Source organism: Fusarium odoratissimum, assembly GCF_000260195.1.
Source record: "Fusarium odoratissimum NRRL 54006 unplaced genomic scaffold supercont1.12, whole genome shotgun sequence".
NCBI classification, from domain to species: domain Eukaryota; kingdom Fungi; phylum Ascomycota; class Sordariomycetes; order Hypocreales; family Nectriaceae; genus Fusarium; species Fusarium odoratissimum.
The window spans coordinates 235,179-253,218 of NW_022158698.1; the positions used below are offsets into that span (position 1 = coordinate 235,179).

The following is an 18,040-nucleotide window of genomic DNA, read 5'->3' on the forward strand; positions in this document are numbered from 1 at the left end:
CATATTTCCTATTTGAGTTTAGCCCCATCCCTGCTGGACTTGATCCCGACAAGTCACTTTCCATCCTCAGGCGAGCCAACATTAACCTCTGAGTCGCCATTTGAGAATACATATTCATATGCAACTTGTTCAACGACTTGGAGATTGATTCTCAAATTATTATCAAAGTCGCATACAACATCGCTACGAGCAAGATCAGCTCCACAGATAATTGACCGTTGTTCTCAGAGCATCAAGGTATTGCGCCTCTCAGCCTCCAAACACCCTCTCACTACTCCGTACGCTTTAAGCTTTCATTGCTTCACAGAACTAACCCAAATACGCAGATAAAAACGTTAGTCTTGGATAAACAGACTATTGAAGTCCTCTCAGGCGCACAATAACAACCCTTGACGTCTCATCTCACAACGCGACAAGATGGCGGAATCAAGAGATAGCAAGTCGTACAAATATCGCCAGGAGATCAGTCAAATGATGTACGTCTCCGGCGAAACCGCAGAACCACCCGTCGAAACAACAAGTATCATCGAAGATATCGTCCGCCAACAAGTCATCGAACTCGTACGCCTCCCCCTTCACCCACTCTCATCTCCTCTCATACTAACCCTCACAGCTGCGAAACTGCACCGAACTCGCTTCGCGTCGCGGTTCTAAATCCATCAGCATCAACGATCTCATCTTCCAGATCCGCCATGACCAGGCAAAAGTCTCACGTCTGCGCACATTCCTCTCGTGGAAAGACGTGCGAAAGAACGTCAAAGATTCTGATGACAAAGGCGCTGATGCCGATATCGCTGCTGGTGATGACCCTGTGGCTGCGGGTGATAACACAACGGATGAAGCAGCCAAGAAGAACAAAAAGGCCAAAGTCGGGTTACCGTGGGAGCCTTCGTCGTACTACAACGTTGAGGTACCTGAGCGCGAGGAGGAGGAGGATGAAGAGGAGGAGGAGATGAACTACATCACACTGCAGCGTCTGCGCAAAGCAGATGAGCGCACCAAGGCCATGACAAAGGAGGAGTACGTTACGTGGTCTGAATACCGCCAGGCATCGTTCACCTACCGCAAAGGCAAGCGATTCCGCGAGTGGGCAGGCTTCGGCATCGTGACAGACAGTAAACCCTCCGACGACATTGTCGACATTCTCGGCTTTCTCACCTTCGAGATGGTCCAGACCCTCACCGAGATGGCGCTCAAGGTCAAGGAGCAGGAAGATCTGGTGCGTGCTCAAAACGGAGGCGATAATGTTGGAAACGCAAAGAAGCGGAAGCATGAGGGCGCGTTGTTCGATTTTCCTAGTGAGGGAAAGACGCCAATCGAGCCTCGCCATGTTCAAGAAGGATCACGAAGATTGCAGCAGAGGCCAAAGAAGTCGAGGGCCATGCTCAACGGCACCAGAATTGCACAACACACACCGCTCAACATCTTCTAGTGATACATATGTGCAACAATCACGAGTCTATTGTACGGCAAGGCGTTGGATTGGGAACATCACCAATGTTAGGATTGGTTAGTGGGAAAGGCGCATGGAAAGGACATTTGGATGTTTATTAAGGTATTAATTGATAGACTGGTGCCAACAACTCGTCGGCTATTGCCACACGTTTTTGACGACTTCCATGCTGCATCTCCCAACCCTAGTCTTTACTAACAGACATAGCGCGTCGTCGAACAACTGCAGCATCCTCACAGAGTCGTGTGCCAACTCTTTGTAAACTCATGGGTATATCCTCCTCACTGTCACTATCAGCCTCCTTCTCATTATCGTCTCTCCTATGATTCCGTCTCCTCGCATGGCCTGCACGGATTGTTTGCGTTCGCTGCAGTCCACTGGCTCTGCTCTCGACTGTTGGAACCTCCTCCGCCGGAACACCGGTCGTGCGGCTATCAGCAGTCGGCACGCGAGACAGAGGCATCCGTGTCAAGTGCTTACGCTCCCGATAGTTACTAAGGGTAGGAGTCTTTAGTAGACCGCTGCGGAAATCATTAACTCCAACAAGAATCTTAACAAGTTGTACAAGCTCTTCGAGATATTCGATGATCTCCATCTGTCCAGAAGTGCTTGCGTTCCAGGAGAGAAATCGTTTTTGGGTGATGAGGTATGCGACCTGCGCAGCAAGCTCCCCATTCTCGTCAAAGACACTTGGTGGCTCCCCAGCGGGTGTCTGAGTGCCACTCCTGGACGCAAGAATCTCGCGCACATGGTTGACTAGGCGCAGTTGCGCGAGTCGACTTGACGGGATAAACTGTGGCAGAGGTGTCCAGGTAATGAACGCCTCGTATACCGTAAAAAGTACCAGCATGATACTGGCCGCCACATTCCGTCGATAGGCGTGGACTTGAGGATTCAAGTCTTCCAAAATAGACGAACCATACTCTCTCCGTAGCATCACGACGTTTTCCATCCTATCGATAATTTGATGCAACACATAGAAGATCTCTTTGTAGACAGGCACGAGTGGTTTAAAATCACCCTTAAGACGCGGCTCAGTAACGGAGAATGGAAGAAACGTCTCAGCCGCAGCCAGAGCTCCTCGTGCTTTGTTTGTGGCACGACGGAAGCGCTTGTTGAGGTCAGGATTCCGGAAATTTGGCTTGATGGGCTCGTCCAGGCCAACAGCCATTGCGGCTTGCATATTCTGAACCTGTTTGACCGACGCTGCGAGCGACTCAACTAGTCGATCCCTGGCTCTGACTGGGTATAAAATAAGTTCAATCAGCAGCGCAGTGGTCCCCCCGATGATAAAGGCACACAAGCGCTTATAGAAATAATGATAAGCGGACTCGGTGCCGTTAACCGCAGCTAGTACTGTTAGTATGTTAAGGATACCCGAAATGATAGCAACTTACAGAGCGCGACCACGACCATTGTAACTGTAGAGATCATGCCGGCCTTGACATATCTAGTGCCAAGTTGGACATAGAACGACGGCATGATACCAATAATCAGAAAGAAAACCATGGCGATCAGACTTCTGTCCCCAACTAGGGCAGATGCATAGCCAAAAGCGCTACCTGCCACAACACCGCAAAGACGAATGAAAAAGACGTGGAAGGACGTTCCTATGGCCACTTCAAAGACGAGAAACAGTTGCATCGGTGCCCAAATACCACGGTAGGCTGAGTACCATCCCATCTGAGACTCCACAAAAGCTGGCCAGCTAAGTAAGAGGATGGCGATGGTGAGCTTGAAAGCATATTTGACGTGTTCCGAGTCCTGGATCCATTCCAATGCATCGGCTGCCATCCCTCTAATCTTGAGGATCTTACTGCTTTGTTGAGGTTGAGGTTGTTCTTTCTCTTGTGGTTGTTCAACGTTGCGGTCCTCTCTCGTTTGAAAAACCGGTTCTGCAAATCGAATGCCTTTTTCTTCATCCTTCCCCTTCGCGGGCTTGGTTTTCGTATCCTTATTGCTTTGGTGTGTTTTATTTTTCGACTTGTGCCCCGTTGTACTTTTTCCCCGACGAACTTCTTTGCGAGCCGCTTCTGGCAGAACAAAACCATCACTCTCACCGCCAGTAATTAACCACTGCCTGACATCGACATGTTTGGGGAACCAGATTGTGGCCCTGTCGTTTCGAGCTTGTCTCTGTTCGACTGTTTTTCGAACATGGCGAAGCATGTCCAAAACATACATAGCTGCCTGGCGCAGACTAAGTACGAACGAGGAGATCAAAAACGTTTCCATTCGAGGCATAAAGTCCATGCTATATCCACTCTTATCCATACCTGAACGGCGAAGCTCCATGGAGCAGCTGGCATCAAAATTAGTGATTGCTTCCGTGAAAAGGTCGATTCTAAAGTCCAATTCTTGGAGATGAATGCCTCTTGGGGCCGGTGATCCTGAAGGCAGTCGTCGTACATCGTAGCAATAAGCGACACACACGATGACCAGGCGTACAGCCTCTTTCAGCGAAGCCTCAAACTCCTGGACAGGCTCTCGGATACGCTCGATGATGGATTCAAGGAGACTTGCACTACTAGCTTCGATCTCCCTTAGAGGCTTGCTTTCTTCGACTCTTTGAAGGTAGTCATCAAAAGTATTCATACGCTTGATTCCACTGGGGCCAGTCATATCGCTGTCGCTTTCATCATCGGAATTGTGGTTATTCTGCAATACTATGAATTTGTTTTCACATGCACCGATGATGGCGAGTGTATTTTGGACGAGGCTGCTCATATGGGAGGTACTCAGAGGCTTCATGCTGCTTAGAGGAAGGGCAGATACAGAGATCTCGTAGTTGACTTCTTTCTGAGCAGCTTTGCAATGAGTGAGACGTGCGCGAAGACTCCCCCTTTTGCTTGTCAGACTTCTTATTGTCGTAAGGCCAACTGGAATGGTGGAAGCGTGATATCGATGCTGAGATTGTTTAAAGGGATTCGGAAACTGACTCAACCACTTGCGGAAACGACCTTTCTTGCGCTTTGGTTTCTCGGGGACACTCTTTACAGTGTTTGTCATTGTAAGAGCAGTGGTAGTGGAATCTTCTTCAGAATCAGCACCGGGTGTGATGAACCAATGCGTAGCTCGGGTCATGGTATCCATCGTTTCGCAAAGAGCATCAATGGCAGATAGACCGAGGTAACTGCTCGACAGCTCGGGAAATATTGATAGGTTGACCACGACTGAGATACCACCGCCGACCATCATAGGGTAGTAGGTGTGTGTAATAACCTCTGAAGACACCGAGGTGTAGCCTCCGAGCAGAGTAATGATATTGGCAATAAGAAAAAAGGTGACAAATAAGAACATGCGGGGACTAGCCGATCTTATATAGCCATGGAAAAAAGCAGCTATAGTGAAAAATACTGCGCAGATAGCATTAGGGGCTGTTTCGTTTGTTCCGGAAGCGTAGCCAGACAGCCAGAGTGCAAGAATGGACCACGCAAGTCCGAATAAAGTGCCCAGCAGCATCATGAGAAGGGTCTCGATCATGGTGCCCAGCCTTTGACCTGGATGAGCAAAGACGGTAGCCATTGGTGCAAGAAAGGTCGAAGGGCCCAGGACTGCTGCGGCTTCAGGAGTCATTACGGCGACGACCGAGCCGATACTAGCGATAGAGCACTTGATGATCTGTTTCCATAGATCGTTGGTCTCGGTGTCAACCCAAATGACTATGGCCAGCTCTCGAAGGCGTTTCGTTACAGTCTTCATGATGGGTGATTTAGCCATGACTGCAGTAAAGATATAAGCTGATACTTTGGCGAATTCGTTGGAGATTGATGAGAATCGTCAGTCATCCTCTCGTCTTGCGGATGGACGCTTCGAGATTCGCGTGAGCGCCAGATAAGAGAAGAAACAGTCGAGCACGGCCAGCCATGCAGAAGTTAAAGATAAAAAGAAGTTCAAATCGTCAATGCTCGATGATGTCTAATCATGCAATTCATGCCCAGCAGTAGGGGTCGGATTCCTTAATATCGTATCGCGTCTTGGGCTCCAAGGCTTGGCTACTCGTGGGTCATGAATGATTCGTGTCTGCAGGGGGGAACTATGTCATTGCTTTTATAAGTATGTTATATTAAGGTGGTAAGAGTTTTCCAAGGTGAGAGAGAGAGCAATCATATGAGTCGTGGGAATAAGCAATTGATGCAAAGTCATGGAAACACAGTGAAACAAAACGATGATTGACGAAAACTTGGAAAGTGCCGGAGATGGAACATCGGCATACGACGCTAAGGCAGGTTGCCCACGCGATGTGCCGAGACCTCAACTCCCATCTTTCAGGGCAGTCAATGGCATTTGTGTTCAAAACAATTGGCGCCTATAAGAAGTATGCTGCTGTAGTTTAGAGTCAGCAGACAGGATCATCTCTATAAAAGAGTAAAATGACCGATTTGAAGTTATATCAACGTTTTTGCGGGGGAGTAAACGGCCCATCTGCACCTCAGCCAAGCCTGGTTGCACAACACAGACAGGGGGTAAACGTGTGCTAGAAACCGGGGGCATCCCCAGGGTCTCTTAGTGGCAGCCTTGCAGCTCTTCAGTGGCTTCATCGCTAGCCCACTCAGCCAATCAACATCGACCCTTGTGTTCCGCGACAGCCTCCTGACAACGTCGGCTTATCCATGCCACCATCTCTACCCCAGCTCTCCTTTCTCAACCGACACTCGTCTTGAGCTTCAGCCTTGCCAAATTCAAGATGCTTTCCTTTATCCTCATCCAGAACCGACAGTACGTCCTCTCCAATCTGCGCATTCTCTCCGATTAAAGTACTGACTGCTTCTCAGGGGCAAGACTCGTCTCGCGAAATGGTACGCCCCTTTTAGCGACGAGCAAAAGATCAAGCTTAAAGGCGAAGTCCATCGCCTCGTCGCGCCCCGCGATCAAAAATATCAGTCCAACTTTGTCGAGTTCCGAAACAACAAGATTGTTTACCGCCGCTACGCAGGTCTTTTCTTCTGCGCCTGCGTCGACACAAACGATAACGAGCTCGCCTACCTCGAGGCCATTCACTTCTTCGTCGAGGTCCTCGATGCCTTTTTCGGAAACGTCTGCGAGCTTGATCTTGTTTTCAACTTTTATAAGGTCTATGCGATTCTTGACGAGGTGTTTTTGGCGGGCGAGATTGAGGAGACGAGTAAACAGGTTGTGCTTACACGGTTGGAGCATCTCGACAAGTTAGAATAAGGACTATGCTGGGTTGAGCTCTGAAAGGCCGTGAGAATAGGTGGAATGTTTTGAAGTACTGCTTCATCTGGCCGAGATCGTCATTTGCATATCATAAGGGCAGGCAGGAGTTGAGGCGTTTCGTGGAGGCATCCACAATATCGAGAATATACCATTATCGCTGCTTTGTCCTTTTTATTCCAATCTCCCGCTGGAAGAGTATTGACTTGCATATCTAAACGACACTTGATCGGCTCACATCGTCAGATCGATGGGGGACGAAATCGTGCCGGAGCCATTCAACACCAAACTGGGGATACTACCGCCAGTGTCGAGTCTCGCTTTTTTCTTCGCTGTTTCTTCCCCATGTTCTCGTTTTATATCCAACGACGCAGTCTCTGATGATTCTTCGGACTCTGTACCTGTATCTACAGCAGTCTCTATGCTCGGGAACGGGACATCCTTCGTCGGCCAATTCTCTAGCGCAGATTTGGTTTTTATATCATTCGCATATTCATCAAACTCTCTGATTTGACCGCAGGTCTTGATCTTCAATTCTCAGCAGAGGAACTTCCAAACATGTTGTTGACTTACATTGTGATTGCGCCGTGGAGGCACGGCTTCAACCAAGCCAGAGGGTGGTATGGGCTCTGGGTTCCTATACCTGTTAGTACGATATCCGTACCCATGCGAGCTGAGCATCATACTTGAGTTTAAAGAACTGAGACTCTATTTCATGTCGTAAAGAATTCCTCTTAACTCTCAGCTGTTTTGTTTCCTCGTCCGACCCAGTGTCCTCGTCCATAGTTTTAGCCCATAAGGCGATGGCCTCTTCAACCTCCAATCCCCAAGAGTCCACAAACGAAACCCATTGCTCAACCACTTGGCTTTGGAGACGCTCTCCTACCGTAAAGTCTTGGTGAATGAGCCATCTCATGTAAATGCTGCTCATTCTCCTAGTCGAGAACCTCTCAGACATAGCGTCAAACTTTTGCTCGAGCCGGTTCTGGGAGACTTGGGTCAGTTGTGACACATCTCGCAGGTTAGTAAGACCGAGGGTACAGCGGAGAGTGTTAAGAAGGATCCGACTTGATTCCATTGTTTTTGTATACAGTGAAGGTTACTGGGGAGAAGGTTGTACTTGGAAGGCTGAGTGAGTTGTGTACTCGTTGTCCTATACTTAGATGGATAAATAGAAAGCTGAATAATAAGTATTCTGCGGACCGTGATCGAAGGAAAGAAAGTAGAAATAGAAGAAACGCGGGGCTTGAGAAAGTAAATACTCCAGACAAGGTCGAAAAGCATAGTCGCAACTCGTGAGTGATTGAGTTTGTCTTCAAAGTCTACTGATGGATAATCATCTGCATCAACCCTGGTTAACCTTTGTCAGACCTGGCCGTAAAACAAACCATTCTTGCTTCCCGCCTTATTCACTGTCCCTTTCTTGAATACTCCAGCTCGCAGCCAGAGCAAGCGATCCTAACAGGCTATCACTGACAACCATACACATCTATCTTTCATCTGTGTAAGGTACCGGTTCAGTAAAGGCCTTTGTGTGTAACATCACGCTTTTGTCATATGGTTGAATCGCAGTGAATAGTGTGACACAAAATCCATTGTTCACGACTCAGAATCAATGCCCCTTGATACTAGAACATCCCACAGCGACATGCGACATGATTCACTCTGACGAAGTTGAGCACGCCCCTCACTGAATAGACCTTTCATCTACTCACCATCATATTCTTAAACAGAAATTCACAGGCTCACAGCACATCTTCATCAACAAAATAAACCCTAAAAACTCCACATTGCGCAATGCCATCACTTCATCCAGAGCACCTCATCGCTTCTTCAGCGCCGCAAACCTTCTCTCCAAGTCCCCAAGATCCGGAATCGATCCATCAGGCTCACCCTTCCTCGCCGCAGGCTCCGCCTTCTTACTAGGCTTCAACTCTACTGAACCAAGCGTCACCTTGGGATGTATGTTGTCAGTCGTCATCCGCGGCGGTGTCACTGTCAAAGGACTCGTGGGGCCGCCTCCAGCTAGTTTCTTAACTGGTGTGTTTAACACTGGATCTTTGGAATCTGCTGCGAGAGGTGTTTCGAGAACCTTTTGTTTCTGGCCGCCTTGGTCGTCGTCATCATCATCGTCGTCAAGGAGTTCGGGGGGTGGTGAGACTGCTTCCCGCTTGGGCCAGTCTACTCCGTATGCTCTGGCGATTTCTTCCAGGTATCCCACCACAAGCTCTTCGCGCGGGGGCGTGACGCTGAGTTTCTTGACGACCTTCTCGTTGACCTTTCCATCCGTATTCTCCGTCGCCGCAAGCACATAGTCCTTCCCATACTTCTCCGCGAATAGCGTCCTCACTGTTGCCAACTCTTTGATCTCCGTCTTGGGCGCCGCATATATCAGACTCTGGATAGCCTCCTCCAGACCAGGATCAACAGTATGACCCTCCATCAGTCCAGCGCGAGCAAGCAGCAATTCGCAGTAAAGTTCAAGCATCTCGTGAAGCTCGGAGGTGATATCGGATCGAATGATGTTCTCGACGCGAATGCGGGCTGAGTCTTCCTTTCCGGCCTCGAGGAGCTGAGCCATGGCTCGTCGCGCGGTCTTTCCAAGCTGTTCATCGCGCTGCTGAACCATGCGCAACCGCGCGATGGTGAGCTTAAGCTGAACTTTGAGCTTTGTCTACAGATTGAAAGCAAATGTTAGTTGAAACTTCGGCTGGCGCATCATGGCATTGGATGTGATGGCGGGGAAGCGGGGGGCAACGGACTATAAGACTAGCACCTGGCGCCATGATGAGCTCACAAGGAGTGATATAGCAAAGGTTAGTATGTTTAGGACGAGTGAGCAAGAAGCCTTAAGAGAAAGTGGGCGGCGGTATAAAGGTGAGATTGAGATACAAAGAATGTGGAGGGGTTTGAGTTGGGCACATTCAGTTGAGGTGCTGTAACTTCGCTGTAGTGTAGCCTGTCCTGCCTTGCGAACGCCCAGACGCTATGAGCTCATTCTTGAAGCCTTAAGCCCCACTATAGCTTCACCTCATCCACATCCGGATCAAGCCGAAGCTCAGGACTTCAGGCAGCCTCAATTATTTAGGTCAGCGAATGGAAGCAGTAATTATCAAGTATAGGCAGAAGCATTCTTCCTGCCATGCAAGGTCTTGTGATAATCAATGTACACCAATACTTCCATCCGTAAACATTTAGGTATACAGCTCGTCTCTATGTATCAATAGCCATCCCAGTTCAAAAGGCTATCTCATAGCTCCAGATGATCTCAAATAATAGAATCCTTCATCGCCATATAACGCCGTACCCTAATCCCAGTGATCCCAAATGAAGTCATGGTTGTACACTCCCTCTATCTGCCAGGGATTTGCAGCTCTACAAGCAAATGCATCTACTCCATATCGGCATCCTGTGCAACCGGTACTACACCATCAGTTGCCTCCCCCTTAAACACTTCGCTGCCTTCGTACGTGACTCTTCGCCATCCACAAGCCTCCTTGTCATCCTTGATCCATTCCATCGTGGGGAAGTAGTGATCATTCTTCTTCATTGTGATCACCCACGGCACACAGTCAAAGGTTACAGCTTTGAGCCGGAAGTCTATATCATGTTAGCTTTCCCGTCTTTGTAAGTTTCAAAGAACAGTGGCTGACTCACAAGTATTGTCTGGAATTTCCCGGGTCGCGGCAATGAAAGAGTCGAGATCAGGTGTAGGAGTACCATTCACATGAGTGATGAAGTTGGTTGGTGCAACGCCGTACTGATAGGCAGGCGATCCACGAATTCGACTAGAGACGTAAACCTCACTATGCAGCTTGCTGATCTGTTGTCGAACAGCCTGGTGAGGCCTGTGAAGGATGGCACCGCAGAAAGAAACAGCATGGTTCGTTTCCATGTCGTCTGCTGCCACTGTAGGAAGTTGTAGGTGCATCTCCTCACACTCTCGTACAATAACCGCGTCAAGCAGCTCATGTGAGTACATCAAGTCGAAGTCGGAGATGGTAGTGCAAATCTTGCCGTTCAGCGTGAGAATGATATCTCCTTCGAGCAGAGATACAGGGTGGTTCTCGCGCTCAAAGGTTCGCTTGCTGACCATGAACAGCTGATGATGAGATCGGTTGGTCTGGGTAACCTTCTTGATCCACTCATCGGAGACACCCATGACGGATGCCTGAGCCATCTGGACTGATCTGAACTCGACGGACAAGATACGCAGCTTGGGGTTGATACCCTTCTGAACTGACTCTACGACAGGAAGCAGAGTCTTGGTGCCAAGACCGAGGTAGTACTCTTCGTCGCGTGACGTATGATGGGAACGCTCTCCCAGATACGACAGCCACAGAGCCTGGACAGTACCGTCCGGCGCGACAAGAACACCACTGTTGCATGTCGAACCGAGGTTGCTGTCAATCGTGATGGCATCAACATTAACAGCACGATAGCGCGGGGCGCCCGAGTTGGCGGGAATGGCCACCGCAGTGATCTCGGTGACACTTGTAGATCCATGAACAACGCGCCCAATCCTATTGTAGCCGAGGAAATAGGTCTTGGCGCCTTGGGTGAGAACCTCATTGCTCAGACGAGCGCTCATGACTGGCGCATCGACGAGCGAGGGGTCGTACTGAATAATGGCGTAGTTCTGAAGGGGATGTAGGAAGACAACCTTGCCTTCGACGATGATGGAGTCAGCAATAGTGACAGTGATGTCGCAGAGATCGTAGGGGACAATAGCCCTGGAGATCAGAACAAGACCCTTGTCTGCATCAATTACGAGACCCATGCCCCAGCGGCGGTTCTTGGGGAAACCGTCGAGTTTCAAGGGCATAGTGCAGTTGATGTGCACAAAACTGCGGATGAGGTCGGCAATGCCTTGGTGTGGCATGTGGTCCAGTTCAATAAAGGAGGCAGATCGTCGAGTAGGTGGAACAGGAGGCAATGGGTCTCCCAGGTCAGTGAAGTCCCAAACTCCCGTCTCATCGTTTCGAACAGCAAGCTTCATTTTGGCTGCCCAGTGTCGGTCAATGTAGGCAACGGTGGTGTTGAGAGTGTGAAGGTCGCGAAGGTGTTTGTAAGTGACAACAACTCGTGCGCGATCTGGGATTGCCTTCATCACTTGGATGAAAGTGTCGAGGTCTGGCACCTTCTTGTGGTCAATACTCTGGACAATCCAGCCGTTATCCGTATTATCAAATCGGAATGAGCCAGCTGATTCGCAAACGTAGACTCCCTTGACAGCGACAGCATAGAGTCTTGCTTGCTGATAGGACAAATCGTGGAAGCTGGCGCCTGCCACTGAAACGAATCTGTCAGGGGTAATCTTGTGAAGATCTCCGACCTCAATTTCGACTTCCACGTCCTGTCCACCGCGCTGGAGGTGTAGCTTAATGGTTTCGCCAACGCTCGAATCGAGAATGTCGTCCAATCGAATAAACTGGGTGATAAGTTCGCCGTTGACCTTGATCAAAACGTCACCTTCCTCGATCTTCTTGTCTGAAGGTCCTTGGGGGAGGACAATCTCAGCCACAAGCATGTTGGTCTCCTCCGGAAACTTCTCACGCATGGCAGCCTCCCAATGAGGGCTCAATCCCAACCTTCTGCATTCATCAAAAGGCTTGAGAAGGAACTGGCACTGAATATCGCCACGTGTGACAGGCTTGCCGTTCTGAATGCATTGCAGAGCACGGAGTGGTCGATCCAATGGAAGGAAGTAATCTGTCGAAGCTCCATCAGAACGTCCGCCAGCTTGGAGCGCGACAGCGCAACCGTCCTTGTTCACGACAGGACTGCCAGAACTTCCTCCACTAGCGGCGGCGTTGGCCTGGTAGTAGCATGTGTTGAAATCGCTGTACCCCTCGCCATATTCCGGGGCATTTCGATCCAGGCGACTGATGATACCTGACAAGATACTAAGCTTTTCGCCCGCATCGTTACCGACAACTCGAATCTCGGTTCCAACTGTGCTTATTAGTAATGGTCCTCGGCCGTGATCGGAGTCGGGAGGTCTTGGGGTCCTTACCCTTTGCGAGGTCGGGTCGCAGCTCTAAGCCATCAATGTGCATATACTTGATCGCCTTGGGATCGTATCGCAGAATACCAAAATCGTGAACGGGGTCGCGGTAGACGGGGTAACAGTCGACTTCTTCGTGGTTGTCGAAGACACAGTGGCCCCAGAAGGGACCAGCGCCGACAACGTGACGGTTGGTCAAGATGTATCTGCAGAGCCAGATTAGAGCCCTCTCTCAGCTATTATAGACAGAGATTACACACCCTTTCTCGGAGTCAACAACGTAGCCAGTAGCTTCACTGGTCAAAGCAGAATCGGTATCGAAAGAGCAGGTCTGGCAGAACCTGATGGCGACAACGTTGCGCACCACCTTCTGGATGGTATCCTGCCACTCTCCCAAGCTCCCTGGTGTTCCAATATACATAGCGTGCGGGTGAAGTTCGTCAGTCATGTCGGAGTTGTCGTCAAATTCAATAATGTCTGGGGTGTTATCGTTTGGGGAATGTTTTCCGTTGATGGGTCTTTTGGAAGGAGGAGCTTCGCCTGGCGAGCCCGGGGCCTTTCTTTTAGCCCGGGCTGAAGAATTTGCGCCATTCATGACTGTTTGATTTCTGTGATTTATGATGGGAAACACGACGACGGTGTTGGCGAAGAAGAGCGCGAGTTTGGTTCGTGGTTAAAGGGGATCGAAAGTTGACAACGTCACAGAGAGACAGGGATCGCAAACAGTGACGGGACTGAGACAACAGCGCGGGTAACGACAGGGAAAAAGAGATGGAAAGAGGGGGCCAGCGATTAAGTAGAGGTAGAAGAAAATCAAAGAATGCGTTGATAAGGTAGGATTAAAAGGGCGAACTCATGAGGACATGTGATGAACAAAAACCAGACCAGGCCCAGGCTTGAGAGATGCGATGCAATCTGGGGAAAAATTTATGATGGATTGCCTTGGCCTCGAAAGTGATTGAGTGGATCAGCTGCAGCGGCGGGACTCTAATGTTACAGGGGAAATGATACCCTCGAAAGCCGCTAAACGATGCAAGCGCCGTCATTCCCGCGGTGCCTAGGGTGCCTTCGGGTGCTCTGTGCATAACTCCGCCCTTGTCCGTCTAGTCCGTCCCGACAAGACAAAGAGGTTGTGGGTGTGGTCGAGTCGAGATGGTGTGTCACATAGAGACAATGGGGACGACAGATGACCAGTCAGATGGGGGGATGAGATGGTGGGCGATTGAGACTTTTGTACCTATTTTGTTCACCTAGATTGTCAATATCAAGCTTATGAGTCCTGGATCTTTACATAATGCAACACATCTCAAATGACACCTGACCTTGTAAGGCTATGAGGGTCGTATTTATATGAGACATGGGCTTACGATGACCTACAATATATCTCCAAAGTCATAGATAATATCGTATACAAGAGAGAATCCAAGATATGGAGCACTGATTGACTAGCAGAAAAAGACAAACATCGTCTCACTGTTTCCCCTACTCGAGTCTCTTCACGTCATACACATCTACCCAAAATCACTGCTGTCCTCCCTCATGTAACCAAACCTGCATCATCTATAAGGGCCGCTCCTCGATCCACGAGGCCTTGCCGTGCATGCATATCCAAGACAACCCGCTGCCGTCCGAGACACGGAAATAAACGTGGAGGGTTCCCAACCCACAAGATCCTGTGCTATCCTATCATTGTTGCACTGCTTCCCGATCCAGGTGACCACCAACGTGTCTCGTGCGATCCTCTCTTGCATATGCATATCATACAAACATTCAGAGCCCCTCTCTTCGCCTCGACGGCCCGGACTCGAATAGCTCGTCGATCGTTGCCTGCTGCTTTTCTGGGGACATGCACGTAGGCCAGTGGACGAGATGTCCTCGTCGCTTCTTGACAAAGGAGCTGTACAGTAGCCATGCAAAGAATACTGATGTGACGCTGAGCGCTGTCGGGTTGTGGAACTGACTGGGTGACGAGAATATGATGGTTGACGTGTATGAACACATCTCGAACACATTTTGCCAGCTAGCTTCCACAGCAGAAAAGGCTCCTCGTTTCTCTGCCTCAACTTCCTGCAATGCATGGTCAGAAAAGTTCCTCAACTCATACCACAACAGAACTCACCTCTTGAATAATGACCTGTGCAGACAGATCTACCCCCCAAAGTCCGATTCGGCTCAACATTGAACCACAGACAAGCCCCAGTGTTGATACCAAGACGTTGTCAGCATATCGCCAGAAAATTGATACACCAATTGCTAGACATCCCAGTTCCCAGCTCAGGAACCAAAGACCAGCACGAACGGGTCCGATCTTCTTCATCACCCACGGTCCAATCCATGTGGCGAGAACCTCAAGAGTCACCGAGACTGTTCTCATTGCAGCAATCTGAGCTGAAGTGTATCCACTCGCTAACAGATATGTAACCATAACACCACCAAAAGACAGAACTGTGCAGTAAAGAAGCGCTATTGAGAAGGAGGGGGCAAACGCGGGATGGGTAAAGTAAAGTCGGAGATCACTGGACGTCTTCTGTATAGCCCTTTTGAATGACACCCAGGCATTCTGACGAGTCTGCTGTTCCTCATTTTGTGGTACAATAGGGGGCGTGGTCTTTGGATGCTGCAGTTCGGGTACTTGATAATAGACCTGTTTAGGTTAGAGGAGATCATGTCGAGGTCGTATGAGTTGTGTATGACTTACCTTGGCAATGGTGAAATACTCAACAATAACTGAAGTACAGTTCATTGCTAGGTTGACAAGAATCGCTGTTTCCGTGGAAACACCGTCGAGTATACCTATGAAAAAAGGTCCAAGTAGTTTACAAACAAGGTCAATCCGCCTCATTTGCGAGTTCATGGCTATAAGCAAGTTATGTTAGAAACAACCACCAGGCAGTTAAGAAACAACATACTTCGAAGTGCAGTAGTATCTGAGCGTGCCACAACAATAACCCAGTCTCTTTCAACGGACACGAGATTCATGATAGCGGCCAGCTTCTCAACGCATGCCATGAAGATCAAGGCTGCAAGCAACCCGACCCGCAGTTCATCTGAAGGGCTTTCAACTCTGCTGAGTATAAAGAAGATAACGCATGAGGCAGCAACAACAAGTCGCTGTGAGACTACTCAGGTTAGGGTCGTCCGTCATGAGGGCTTCTAATGACCTACCGATTGACAGTCTCACGGTATTGAGGCGGTCTTTGCGATCGATATAACTCCCGACCCATGACGACAATGTAATAGCAGAAGCGCCTCTCACTATCGAATAAATCGCAAGTGGCATCAGGGTTCCGGGAAATATTGAGGCGAGATATAGCACACTTCCAAATTCGAAGACGCGTGAGTTCCATGTTGAGAGGGTATGAGAGATGTAGAGTCGGCGCGCGCTCTGACTAAGAGTCCATCCGGGGTCGGTATTGCTGGTGTTACTAATATCGCTATCATTACTGCTGCTGATTTGGCTTAATGATTGATACTGCGAATTAATAACGCCAGTTGATGAAGTTGGTGATGTTGCTAGTAAAGGCGCCGCTTCTTCATCTCCGACACCGGTAGTTGAAGCCATGATCGTCAATTCCTCAATTCTTCAATCTAGCAAGCAATCACGTTGATACTAAACAAAGACACATTTGAGGAAACTTCAGAATTATATATAAAAGTAAAGTTGAAATGTTGTCTATTAATTGACGGTTGTTGAGGAATGGCCAATGGCCTGTATCTCGCCTGATTCTTGGTTGTCGGATTCTATAAATGCCAGCCCCATCGCGATCTAGCAACCCCCACAATCCGACCTAGAGTCGGCTCCATCCCGATCGACTTCACCTAGAAAGGCAATATCTAAATTGCCATTAGACAGACACTTCTTTATACTTACAACATTTATCAATAGAGACTTGCGGTAACGTTATCTTCATGCTACCAACAAGTCGATGTTAGGGTCGGACAGGCATCGCGACATTCTAGATAGGGCTTCCTCATTATCACATAATCAAAGACTCCAGAGATATTGCAGAGGCAGTATATGTTTATCAGCTAATATGTATACTAGCTTCCATGGTCATCAAAGAGACCACATATGATAGCTCCTATCTGCCCTGCTAGATGTGAACCCACCCCCTTCACCTAAGCCTGAACACAATGGTATACTAGGTAGACTTTGTCTTCTTCTGACGTTTCTGGAGACTTTGGCGACGAAGTTATCCGGCACCATAGAGAGAAGATAAGAGCCTAGACCTCTCCATCGACGTCGCGGTCATCCTCCATTTCCTCATCCTTGACGACGGCCTCGCTAAGTTCTTTCTTGACGGCCTTTGAGTCGCTCTCGGGGGTCTCTGTTACCAGTGTTAGTAAAAGGCTTGGTATGAGGGTTGTGTACGATCGACTTACTAGGAGCGCGACGCTTACGAGGGGTCACCTTGGGGCTCTCGTACACCTCGTCGTCATCGGGAGCGACCTTCTTGGCCTTCGGGCCCCGCTTGCGAGCTAGATGAAGGGATTAGTTACTCTACTAGATTGTCGCGACTAGAAAGGGGGCATATGGCTTACCAGAAGTCGCCTTCTTAGCGGGAGTAGAAGGGGTGCTGCCATCGTTTGACTGGGTCTTGAAGGCCTCAAGCTTTTTATTGAAAAAGGTCCACTGGTTCTGAAGGCTCTTGACGGTACGGCCTTCCATGTTAATCTCGGACCAGTTGATAGACTTGCCCTCGGGCTTCAACTGCGCGATGATACGCAGGAGAAGCTCGTTCTGTTGAAGTGGTTAGACCCCTTCCACATGGATCGGGGGTATGGTCGGGACTTACCTTGGCCTCATCGGTCCAGGCGTTGGGCTTCACAGCAGCGTCAGACATTGCGACAGTTATATATGTCGATACTTGTGGATGATGCGCAAGGCTCTTGTAGAAGCGATGAGATTAGAAGGACGTCTTGAGGATACACTCAAGAACGAGAGAGAAGAAGGTAGAAGTGGAGTGTGATGGAGTTGCGAAGGAATGAAAGAAGAAAAGGATTCCTAAGTCTGTTAACGAGTGCTCTTAAATACTAGAAATCCGCAGTAAAGATGCAGGAAATTGTTTGAATAGAAGAATAGAAGGTGTTGAAAGGCAGTGAACAAAAGAACACCCCCTCACTAGACAATTGCAAAAAGCAAACGGCTCTCGAAAAAGATCGGACGAAACGGCCATTGCAGTGAACCACCCAGCGCACTCCGATTGTGGTCCAGGTGACCAGCAAACGGATAGAAGAGAGGAACATAAGAGGAATAATAACTAAAACTTACTTCGTGTGTTTGTTCTTGTGCTTATGTCGTCGCTGTTTGCAGAGGTAAAGCGCTTGTTGAAGGCTTCGATACGGATATTGTTGATGAAGAAGACTACCGACTCCGGTCAGAAAAAATATGGAGGAGAGAAGGA

The 18,040-nt window shown here is 49.0% G+C and overlaps 8 protein-coding genes across 11 annotated transcripts; 2 read left to right on the forward strand and 6 right to left on the reverse strand.

The window, feature by feature from the left end:
- The first annotated feature begins 63 nt into the window (after positions 1 to 63).
- On the forward strand, positions 64 to 2,807 carry FOIG_08052 (transcription initiation protein SPT3). Of its 3 annotated transcripts, none has more exons than XM_031207885.1 (3): positions 64 to 237; positions 327 to 561; positions 614 to 2,807. In XM_031207885.1, the coding sequence occupies exons 2-3, from the start codon at positions 418 to 420 to the stop codon at positions 1,430 to 1,432; spliced, it is 963 nt and encodes a 320-aa protein (XP_031062019.1). In that variant the 5' UTR covers positions 64 to 237; positions 327 to 417; the 3' UTR covers positions 1,433 to 2,807. The 3 variants fall into 3 exon arrangements, with proteins under 3 accessions (XP_031062019.1, XP_031062018.1, XP_031062017.1); XM_031207884.1 differs by having other exon boundaries at positions 70 to 278; XM_031207883.1 differs by having other exon boundaries at positions 70 to 561.
- Positions 929 to 5,774, reverse strand: FOIG_08053 (uncharacterized protein). Its single transcript, XM_031207886.1, has 2 exons — positions 2,851 to 5,774; positions 929 to 2,803 (listed from the first exon to the last, which is right to left on the reverse strand). Exons 1-2 carry the CDS (start codon positions 5,171 to 5,173, stop codon positions 1,638 to 1,640), a joined length of 3,489 nt encoding a protein of 1,162 aa, XP_031062020.1. The 5' UTR covers positions 5,174 to 5,774; the 3' UTR covers positions 929 to 1,637.
- Positions 5,775 to 5,858: 84 nt separating this feature from the next.
- FOIG_08054 (AP-2 complex subunit sigma) lies at positions 5,859 to 7,609 on the forward strand. Its single transcript, XM_031207887.1, has 2 exons — positions 5,859 to 6,172; positions 6,229 to 7,609. The coding sequence occupies exons 1-2, from the start codon at positions 6,141 to 6,143 to the stop codon at positions 6,626 to 6,628; spliced, it is 432 nt and encodes a 143-aa protein (XP_031062021.1). The 5' UTR covers positions 5,859 to 6,140; the 3' UTR covers positions 6,629 to 7,609.
- FOIG_08055 (uncharacterized protein) lies at positions 7,275 to 7,706 on the reverse strand (the record flags this gene model as incomplete). Its single annotated transcript, XM_031207888.1, has 1 exon — positions 7,275 to 7,706. One exon carries the CDS (start codon positions 7,704 to 7,706, stop codon positions 7,275 to 7,277), a length of 432 nt encoding a protein of 143 aa, XP_031062022.1.
- Positions 7,707 to 7,964: 258 nt separating this feature from the next.
- On the reverse strand, positions 7,965 to 9,590 carry FOIG_08056 (uncharacterized protein). The gene is made up of 2 exons (XM_031207889.1): positions 9,391 to 9,590; positions 7,965 to 9,302 (listed from the first exon to the last, which is right to left on the reverse strand). Exons 1-2 carry the CDS (start codon positions 9,412 to 9,414, stop codon positions 8,451 to 8,453), a joined length of 876 nt encoding a protein of 291 aa, XP_031062023.1. The 5' UTR covers positions 9,415 to 9,590; the 3' UTR covers positions 7,965 to 8,450.
- A 151-nt stretch (positions 9,591 to 9,741) lies between these two features.
- FOIG_08057 (Pro-apoptotic serine protease) lies at positions 9,742 to 13,644 on the reverse strand. The gene is made up of 4 exons (XM_031207890.1): positions 12,896 to 13,644; positions 12,645 to 12,841; positions 10,286 to 12,583; positions 9,742 to 10,228 (listed from the first exon to the last, which is right to left on the reverse strand). The coding sequence occupies exons 1-4, from the start codon at positions 13,228 to 13,230 to the stop codon at positions 10,020 to 10,022; spliced, it is 3,039 nt and encodes a 1,012-aa protein (XP_031062024.1). The 5' UTR covers positions 13,231 to 13,644; the 3' UTR covers positions 9,742 to 10,019.
- Positions 13,645 to 13,969: 325 nt separating this feature from the next.
- FOIG_08058 (uncharacterized protein) lies at positions 13,970 to 16,336 on the reverse strand. Of its 2 annotated transcripts, XM_031207891.1 has the most exons (5): positions 15,801 to 16,336; positions 15,545 to 15,754; positions 15,334 to 15,491; positions 14,755 to 15,279; positions 13,970 to 14,702 (listed from the first exon to the last, which is right to left on the reverse strand). In XM_031207891.1, the coding sequence occupies exons 1-5, from the start codon at positions 16,195 to 16,197 to the stop codon at positions 14,406 to 14,408; spliced, it is 1,587 nt and encodes a 528-aa protein (XP_031062025.1). In that variant the 5' UTR covers positions 16,198 to 16,336; the 3' UTR covers positions 13,970 to 14,405. The 2 variants fall into 2 exon arrangements, with proteins under 2 accessions (XP_031062025.1, XP_031062026.1); XM_031207892.1 differs by having other exon boundaries at positions 13,970 to 15,279.
- A 220-nt stretch (positions 16,337 to 16,556) lies between these two features.
- FOIG_08059 (uncharacterized protein) lies at positions 16,557 to 18,022 on the reverse strand. The gene is made up of 5 exons (XM_031207893.1): positions 17,908 to 18,022; positions 17,432 to 17,640; positions 17,178 to 17,376; positions 17,019 to 17,114; positions 16,557 to 16,963 (listed from the first exon to the last, which is right to left on the reverse strand). The coding sequence occupies exons 2-5, from the start codon at positions 17,477 to 17,479 to the stop codon at positions 16,860 to 16,862; spliced, it is 447 nt and encodes a 148-aa protein (XP_031062027.1). The 5' UTR covers positions 17,480 to 17,640; positions 17,908 to 18,022; the 3' UTR covers positions 16,557 to 16,859.
- Positions 18,023 to 18,040: the final 18 nt, after the last annotated feature.